The sequence below is a fragment of the Patella vulgata genome, chromosome 4 (assembly GCF_932274485.2).
Source record: "Patella vulgata chromosome 4, xgPatVulg1.2, whole genome shotgun sequence".
Lineage (NCBI taxonomy): Eukaryota > Metazoa > Mollusca > Gastropoda > Patellidae > Patella > Patella vulgata.
In genome coordinates this window covers 85780691-85790946 of record NC_065882.2, presented here as the reverse complement: position 1 = coordinate 85790946, position 10256 = coordinate 85780691, and the positions used below count along the sequence as shown (strand labels likewise).

General features: G+C 35.1%; 1 protein-coding gene across 4 annotated transcripts in view; it reads right to left on the bottom strand.

Moving 5' to 3' along the window:
- Positions 1–4268: 4268 nt before the first annotated feature.
- The window catches only part of LOC126817266 (insulin gene enhancer protein ISL-1), a 74593-nt gene continuing 68605 nt past the window's right edge, over positions 4269–10256 (bottom strand). For 3 of the 4 annotated variants that reach the window (XM_056100111.1, XM_050544083.2, XM_050544081.2), the window contains 2 exons: positions 7793–7981; positions 4269–5828 (listed from right to left, as the gene is read on the bottom strand). In XM_056100111.1, coding sequence (XP_055956086.1) covers positions 5652–5828; positions 7793–7981 — 366 coding nt within the window. In that variant the 3' untranslated portion in view covers positions 4269–5651. Of the gene's footprint in view, positions 5829–7664; positions 7982–10256 lie in introns of all 4 variants that reach the window. The other variant, XR_007678955.2, reaches the window with a different exon arrangement.

Here is a 10256-nt window from a genome sequence, read left to right as displayed (position 1 = left end):
AGTTAGGGCGTATATCGTATATACATGTGAAATTCTCTAGAGATCAGTATTATTACGTTAACTCTCTTGGTATCAGGATTATTTTTAATTTTTTGTAAGATATATCCTTTTAACGTAGTTCTAAGGATAATAAACTACTTATCCCTTTTTATGTTTGATTTGGTTAAAAAGAAACAAAAAGGTCTGTATCAATAGCAAGGGATTCCAAAAATATGTTTTCTTGTAGGATGTTGTAGGTTTTGGGAATTTTCTTTCCTGCTAATTTATGACCTGTCAGGATTTTTTGTTCTGAAAATGGAAAATTCTCTTTTTATTTGTTGAAATATCAATTTATTTTTGAAGATTAAATTCTATATTTTTGTCTGTTAGCTTTTAACAGGATGCTAAGTTAGCAAATTCAAAAGATAAAATTTATAAAAAAAGCAAAGGTTTATCTGCTTGGGTTTTTGGTCGAGTTTATTCAGTCAAACTACATGAAATATGAAAATAAAAAAAACAAAACCCAAGTGTTATTTGCATCCACGTATTATTGATCGAGTTTACGTCAGTCAAGCCACATCCGATATTTTTCTGCAATATTTTTTTCTTTTTTTGAGTTGATTAAGGAGATGTTATTTAAGTGGATGTATCAAATTTGTGAAACACATTTCAAGATTATTTCAGATCTTTCTTGGTGGGTAATTATAAAGAAATTTTTTAAAATCCTGAATATCTCTAATATTTTTTTAAAAAAGTGATATTCGTATTTTACTTTAAGATACATTATGTAAGATTTAGATAAAGAACTGACCGTTCTTGCTATAATAGTTCAAAAACAGATAATTCAAAATTAATGTATTGAAAATTTCATTCAAATTAGTTTATTCTGTGCGACGTTATCACCGTTTGAAGTTTGGTCATAGATTGTTTATTATCGTAACAACGTTACTTGTTAATCGAGATTCAGCCTCGCTTCTCCATTTTTAAATGAAATCATTAAATGGCGACCGTATCTCAATCTGTTTACATCTGCGCCATCCAATGGCTTAGAGAGAGTTGATTCTGAGCTTGTCATGTGAATAAATATCTAAATAATAATTCATATAACATTTGAAACCAAAAAAGGCCTGCAATAACCAGATTTAGCTCTTACATAAATGCATCTTGTAATCCATTTTAAACTACAATATTGTGAAAGTATAAAGGATCTAAACCACTAATATTTGACACCTAGAAATTGACACAAATCAGAGAGAGAGAGGGTGAGAGAGAGAGAGAGAGAGAGAGAGAGAGAGAGAGAGAGATGGGTTTAACATCCACTCGACACAAACTAGGTCATTTCGAGACTAACATGGTTCAATTATATTTCAATAATTCGCTAGCGCGTAGGGGTCTTCAGCACTGGGAGGAACCGGAAGACTCACAGAAAACCCACGAGGTTGGACAGGAGACCCTACTCCTTGTCACGTACAACCGGGTATTCGAAACAACACCAGTTGACTCAATGACAGACCTTACGATACAGCGTGCACATGCTAACCATTCGCCCCCCCCCCCCCCCCGACAAAATGGGTCTTAACGTATATAATAATGTAATATGAATGTATATAAACTAATTTACATTGAATCGTTTCTGTTTTTACTCTAATTTCAAATCAGTTATGTTCGTCGAAATACGCCAGGAGTCTCAATGGAATGGCAATCTCTAGCGTCTAGTTATTCCAGTCTACCACGATAGTATTTATTGTGCACGCTCTCCAGATAATAATATGGCGTCACCGTTTGACATGGCTTGTGGAATATGCCTAGCCTCGTTTTTCGAGTCCCTTATTACAAATACCGCTTACAAATCGTACACGATTCGTGTACCAATGGTAAAATGTTGTTTTTTGTCTTAAATATTGGATATCAGAAGCCCATCTTTTCCCGGTAAGATCACAACATCAATGTTGATTTAAGTTGACAAACAATTCGTGTTTTCAATGTCGAAGACTTTGGATGATATTGAGACTTAGATACTTTAATCTCTGAAATGAACATCAGTCGAAAATGGCCCCATTCCCTTCAGTATTTACAAAGATGAGATGAATTAAAACTTTCGGAACATCCAGCATCCTCTTGTTGTTGTTGTTGTTGTTGTTGTTGGTGTTTAACATCCGCTTCCACCGAAGGTGATATCGCAGACAAGTCTTATTTTTCAGTTTTATTATCTCAGCTTCCTCTGAAAGTACCACCAATATATGTTGTGTAAAATTCTTTGATAGGCCTCCTCCTCTTTTCCACCCGATTGAATCCGAGCTAGGATATTATTTTTACTGTTGATATTTGGGTATTGTTTTCTTAATTTAATGTCAAATAATTCATTTCTTCGTGTGGTTGCGATGCATGGGCGTGTTAAGGGGTTCACGGTGGAGACAACATCAAGTTTGGCGTGAGGTCAGGGGGTTTACCCGGGAATCTGATTAAAACACAGATCCTATTTCGTTTCGTTTTTTATAGTTCAAAATTTCGTTTTACTTGTCTTTACTACACTAGGATCTGGAAGACTTGTTATATATCCCGTGTTCTGAATGATGTGAGGGATTAGCCAATGAAACGGTATGTTACGGCAAGTTTTTTGGCGTGAGGTGCACGGAACTGTGGGTAACCCACTAGAAACATCAACGTTGACTGATTAATCAATGTCTGACGTCATAGGGTCAAAAGCCGCTAGTATGACATATGGCGGACCTTCCACTACAACCGGTCAGATCTGCATGTAGTGTAGACCATCGAAAGTATTTAAATAGATCTGTATTTGAATCAGATTGGATAAAATCAGATGCTCTTCTGATGAAGATATTTTAAAAGTTATAATTTTAAACGTTTGGTTACCTATAACCAGGACCGTTGACAAGAGAATCCTACCAGGGATACAGGTGAAGAGTCCAGGTGAAGAACGATCTAAGTCACATTTTTGTCTTTTCGCATAAAAGGCCAAACAGACTTTAGGACGAGAATGCTTGACGCGAACAAAACAACTAGTTGGTTTAATTACAACTTCAAAATGATGTTTAATACAAACAAGAATTACCAGTACAACAACCGACTTCCACTTTTCAGACAAATTAAGGTCAAATAAATACGATGGACTTGTATTTGTCCGGGAGGCCATTTCAGAAAGGTCTTGGTTCGATGCGACTCCGGTCGTTTTTACCTGAAATTTATTGTTCCACAGAAAGCTTATACAATTTTCTACCAGATGGCGCCATTAACTGGCGTTCATTGAAAAAGTGACTTAGATCGTTCTTCCCCGAGTCTCTTCGGGTATTTATTGGGAGATGCTAATAGTAGGCCGGTTGGGGAGGTTCGGTATTTCCGGAGTCCAAAATGAGTATTTTGGGGAATACTAACCCTGACCCTTTAAGAGGGGTAAAAGGTCAATTGGGTCCATGTCCAGTCTTCCAGAAAGGGTTAGGGATACGGTTAATATTCTCCAAAATTCTCATTTATATAAAACGGCCATTTTGAAAGTAGGCCTACTCCTTGTCATGTGCAAACGTGGGACTGAACTAATGACCCTAGATCAATCGGAAACTCCAACTCAGTGGGACAACATATACAGTAGTTGGTGTCGATCCAAGATGGTGTCCCAGAAAGTAACCCGTGATTTTCCTGCGTGGTTTTCACGTGTCAGTTTTGCCGGACAGTGTGTCTGCCAAGGAACAGAGATGAAATGGGGGTTAACATCCTATTGTGCTGCTCCGACTGGGCTAATGAAGGCAGTGGCTGGTCGAAAGAAACGAGTCACAGTGTACACGTTTGCTTGCGCATAAACTAACCCTTGACAGTGGGAATTTCTCGAAGAAAAGGACGAAACGGCGTTGTCCAGACCCCCCCCCCCCCCGTTCCCCACCACCCACATCCCCATAGCACCTGCTTAACTTATGCCCGTCTTCAATAGCATGGTCTGTGCAGAAAAACAGGAAATGAAATAAAATGAAATGAAATTTAACGTCCTACTGTTCTGCTCCTAAACTGGGCTAATGAAGACGGGCATACGCCATACAGTGTGCTATGAGGGAAATTTTGCCCGGGCTACGGCCAACTCTTATCTCGAATTCCAACTGTCGATGGATCTTTTACGTGCACGCCAATGTGTACACGGGACCTCGATTTTCCATCCCACCCGAAGGACTAGACAGGTGTCCTTTTCAGGCCCTCCTGCACCACCGAAGCATAAAACAGGAAGGGAAACCGAATTTCAGTTCAAAAGAGATAACACAATATAACAAAAGATTTAAATTTTTTCGCTTTTATTGCATAAGTTAAATAAAACTTTGTGGTGTAGACAAAATACACGCGTCACGTGACAGAATGGTGAACGCAGATCAACACATAGGAATTTAAAATGGCACAAATTAAAAACAGAACATAGAAGAAATATTATCACAAACAAGCCATGATTTGAGAGACAGGATGTAATTTATCTTTAAAAACAGAAAGGAGAGGCTATAGTCATTTTCCAATAACTGGGAAATCCATCAGGACCTATAGTTGTTTCCATCCGGGCATTCTTCATCTAAAACATCTTTAGACAGAAAAGGATATCAAAAGTTAGCCGAATGCAATCCCCTATATATCGTTCATACTTTGTTTCTGTTTTCTGAATTCAAAGTTAAATAATTAATTTGATATTTTCCGAAAAATGCATTGGACGCACAGAGATTTTGATATATTTGGAGCTTTAGAATAAAGAAACCAAGACATTTTTAATTTCAATTTAAAAAAGAAAACAAAATATTGTTGTCTCTTTGTTCAAACCGACGCTTCCCGGTCGTTTTTTTATAGCCAAGGTAGATAATTTAGTTATTAGAACTTGACAATAAGCGTCGTGATCTTGTCAACGAAATATTCACAATAAATTCACAGCTATTTGTATATATATATAATATATTTATATACAATAATTTATATCTCACACAAAATAGTTTTAATTTCAAATTTTACTATTAACACTATTCACAAACAACACAGCTAAACTACAGCATTCAAAATGGCGTCGGCTTTCGGATTTTCAAATATTTGAATCGAAAAGAGTAAAAAAAAAAAGTCCTTAAATATATATATATATATATGTGTGATGATGAAAGGAAGGAAATAAATATATGATGTAATGACATGCATCTCGTATATTCTCACGAGATGTAGTCAATGTTTATAAGTTTTTAAAGATAAAATGTCACGTGATCAAACAATACGTTTCTTGATCTGTTTCAGAGAAAAATAATGACGTCATATGTACACATACGGTATATAAATAACCTATATATATATTCCACGATAAACATCAATTCATATAACACGTTGGATATTTCTTTACAACAATTCGTCACTCAGCAAAAAAAAAATATCCACATTTTCTTGGCAGTCTTGTTTTATTAATTATTGAAAACTACTGTAAAACCAGCTCCTAGTCAATATGTATTACTCCGCAGTGAATGCCCGCTCCTTCATATCAAGGTGCATGTAAATTATTTGGGCTGGAACGAGATCTTGAAGATTTGACAGATCGTCCGAGTGACTAGCCCTTATTGTCTTATTATATAGAATAGCACTTCCGTTAACAGTCACTCGGCAAACTGAGGTATATTTTGTTGCTTAGCCTTTCACTTGTGTGCATTCGGACTTCATCATTGACTTAAGGGGCTTGACAAATCCGAAGGTGTGCGAGGAAAATCGGAGTTGACCGAACTGGGCATGTCGTCGGTGTGCATATATCCCGGATGTTGTAACATTGGGTCACTTTCAGGTGAGGAACCGTTCATACCGCCCATACAACCTTGATGCATTGGATCGAAAGTGTTCATCTGAAAATAGAAAAAAAAGTTGAATTTTAATAACGAGAATTAACCAACGTAATAATTCTAAAAACATACACTCGGAAGTTTCTTTTAATTTCTGTAGCACCTTGGTTCTGCCCAAAGTCCCAACCACGGTCTAAACATATGGTCGACATATTGCCATGCTAAATTCAAAGAGCGTGACTAGAATTACGCGATTCGCTTAACATAGTTATATTCTTTTTATTTCTCTTCCCTTACAAACCCAGATATCTAAATTTAAAAAAATCAAAAAGAGCAATCGCAAAACAAGAAACAAAAAAATCTCGATCGATTCCTTGTCGATAATCAATCAATTAAATGAACAAAATATCGATAGCATATTATTATTCATGATCAGAAAAAAAAACCGATCGATTTTCTATCATTCATGCTTATTCAGGCTTTAGATTTTGAACAAAGAAAATTCCAGCCGACCGTAATACATGGACATATATTGAATTTATTACAAAGGGAGGAGGATTATACAATCATGATATTGAGATAGTTTTAAATATATTTTTAAATATAATCAAGCTAAATTTATCGTATAATTCCAGATTTAGTTTATTTAGAACTCACGTACGAAGAAACGTTGATATTTTGTTTTCAAAGCGAAACGTTATTTATTGTCCGGTCGTTCGGCGAGACCACAGGTCGTACTTCCGAAAACTTAAACTATGGTATTTTAGGAATGCTGACGTTTCATTGGCTAAAAGCTAAAGTTTGTAGGCCTACTAGGATTTGGACTCTCAACCAATGGAAAGAATGTATCCCTAAATTATTTGAGTTTAAATTTTCGTGAATAAGAACCCATGTCGGTTGGAGAGACCTATTCATCTATCTATAATCCCGAGTGAGGGGTAGGGTTAGGGTTACTTATATCTTCACCAAACCGCTTTCCTTAGCCCTTTTATAGTTTCACTCACTGAGTGGGAATTCTCCAGTCCTCAACCAGGCATTCAAACGTCTATTGTGTACGTCATAAACTATTACGTCATCATAAACATAACGAATGTCTAAAATTTCAACGATTTAATAGATTTTGATGCTAAGACATGGAGATTACTGATTTTATAGATCTAGGGGCACAAGTTTATATGCTGTTCGGCCAAGGAATACAATTCCCTATTTTACCTTATTTATCTATAGACAACAATATTGCATATGGGCATTTCCTAATATATATGAGCTTGATCAATTAAGAGATTTCCAAGATACAGGCGTTTCATTTTATTTAATTGTCTTTCCATTTGAAGAGTTCAAAAGTTTTATAAACTTTTAAAATTCACACTAAATAGCAGCACTAATCCAAAAATAAACATCCAAGAGCGAAAAAAAAACCCCAACTCCTAAACATATATATATAACGACAAAAACAAACAAATTGTCAACTAATCTGGGTATGATAGGTAAATACTAAATTAAAAAAAAAAATTGCCGATAATTCAAAATTAAGATCAAAATAGTGGATAAATCAAATGGCGGATAAATCGAAATTAAAATCAAAATGGTGGATAAATCAAATTCAAAATGGCGTGTACATAACAAATAAAATAGCGGATAAATTAAATTTAAAATGGCGGGTAAATTAAAGTTAAAATGGCGTTTACATAACAAATAAAAACAAATATTATATTTAAAATCAAAATAACAGATAAATGAAAATCAAAATGGCGTGTAAACAAGAAATAAAATGGCGAAGAAAACAACACAAAATATAAAAAGAAGCAGGACTAAACCTAAACCAAGCAAAATGTCCACCCCAGACGGTGTTATGGCGGCAATCTAAGAAAATTAGAATAAAAGGCCAAGCAGGCATACCGTGGGGTGGATAGCCCGGATTTCGACCGAGCCCGATGTGAAGTTGTTTCGGGTCGGACGGCTTAGTCCTGGTACTAGATATAAACAACCGTGTCGTCCTCTTCGTGAGAGCCAAGAAAACTGCTCACCAGTTGTCGAAACGGAGCGTGGTGGGCGTCCATCTCACCCTGCATGGCAAAGTCACTCAGGGCCTTCCAAGGTGTCTGGTAACTCTGGACTTCAACTGGACTCGCCTGGATACCCGGGCCTTCATTTCGAACGGGACTAGTTGCTACCATGGGAACGCCTGACAATGGCCGACCCAATCCATTAGCATGCTGCAAGATAAAATACAACAGATATAAATTATGAGAAATTAAATAATTTTAAAATTTATTTATATATTAAGATCAATAACAGAATTATATTCTCCCGTGCAGAGTCGTGCAATGAGGCCCCTACCAACACAACCACTAATATGAACAAAACTGGTCGAAAAATTTAAACGGATATTTATTGTATTGGTACTGGATGAGCAAAATCAGTGTTTGAACATTAAAAGAAAACATGCCATGCAGCAAAGATTACAACATATATTATAAGCACGACGAACTTATATGTTTACAGGGCCCCCGCCCAATTGTCCCTTGAATAACATGTTATTTAGATATCAACGCTTTTGTTGTCGGGATTGGTTTGAAAAAAGTTGTCTCCGTATGAAAAATAATTTAAAAAGCAGACTCCCCTTTTCTAATTAATTACAATTTATATTAAACACACTATAAATGTATACAAAAGGGTATTAATAGTTTAGAATATAAAATTACAAATATTAAAAGAAACGAAACGCCCCAACACATAACAATAATTCCTTTTCACAAAAATGGTGTGTTTTCAATATTCTTAAAACGAAAATTATCTTGTATTTCGTTTTTAGAAAAAAGAAAACATACTCATTGTTATTCCCTAATAATACCACAATCATATCCGATCTCAAATAGAATATTTCGTTTCGTGCTTTCTTACAGTTCTAAAAATAAACGAGCGGATTTATAAATCGTGAAGAAAAACACGTCCAGATTTATAAACCGCTTAAAAATACCAGTGTGTAATTTGTAAAACACATCTAGTCACAGTGAAAACTTCATTAACAGAAACCGTCAACAGTATTTTTCAAAAAATGGGATTCTATTGGGCTTGAGCAATCACCAGGATACCTTAATATATTGTTGTCCTATTCCAGTTTGTGGTGATTTCTGTTTTTAAATTTTATAAAATGAAATGAAATGGGGTTTAACGTTATCTGTTCTGCTCCGACTGGGCTAATGAAGACGGGCATACGCCATACAGTGTGCAATGAGGGAAATTTTGCCCAGGCAGCGGCACTATGGCCTACTCTTATATCAATTCCAACTGCCAATGGATCTTTTACGTGCATGCCAATGTATACATGGGACGTAGGTTTTTCGTCCCATCCGAACGACTAGACAGTCGTTCTTGTCAGACCCTCCGTCCTGCATCACTGAACAAGGGAATCAACGTCGGAAAAATGTTTATAAGGGTGAATGAATATTTTTAAAACAATATTTATCCACAGAAATCTTATTATAAAATATCACGTGTCTCGTCTTAACTGATAAATAGATTGAAGGTCATGTTTCTACTATAATATCTCAAACAAAAACCGATCAGAATCGATAATATCTCAAATTAAAATCAATCATAATCGATAATATTTCAAATAAAAATCTATCATAATCGATAATATCTCAAATCAAAATTAACCACAATCAGTAAAATCTCAAATAAAAAATTCCAATCGATAATATCCCAAATAAAAATCAATCATAATGGCTAATATCTCCATTAAAATTCAATCACAATAGTACAACGTTATATGAGAACGATTATTGTTGAGTAATAGTTGAACGTTATGAGAGAACTATTATTGTTGAGTAATAGTAGAGCATTATGAGATAAATATCAATGCTGAGCGTTATGAGAGAACTATTAATATTCAGTAATAGTTGAGCGCTATAAGAGAACTATTATTGTTGAGTAATAGTAGAGCGTTATAAGAGAACTATTATTGTTGAGTAATAGTAGAGCGTTATAAGAGAACTATTATTGTTGAGTAATAGCAGAGCGTCATAAGAGAACTATTATTGTTAAGTAATAGTTAAACGTTATAAGAGAACTATTATTGTTAAGTAATAGTTGAGCGTTATGGGAGAACTATTATTGTTGAGTAATAGTAGAGCGTTATTAGAGAACGATTATTGTTCAGTAATAATAGAACGCCGTGAGAGAATTATTTTGTTAATTCAAAACAAGGTATATTTGCACAGACAATTGTGGAAGCCGTGTCTATTTCTGAACTAACTCGATTTATATATCAAATATAAACTTATAAATAAAATAAGTTTATCTTAATTATCGAAGTTTGGATGAATTTTAAGTGAGAGTGTAATGTTTGACAAATTTCGGGTGAATTTATATGGGAAAATTTATGCAGTATAGAACTGCAGGTGGATTTATACAGGAAACAATACTATAGTGAACACAATAATAGTTTATTTACAGAGCGACGGAGTTTCGAGTAGTTTTTATTGT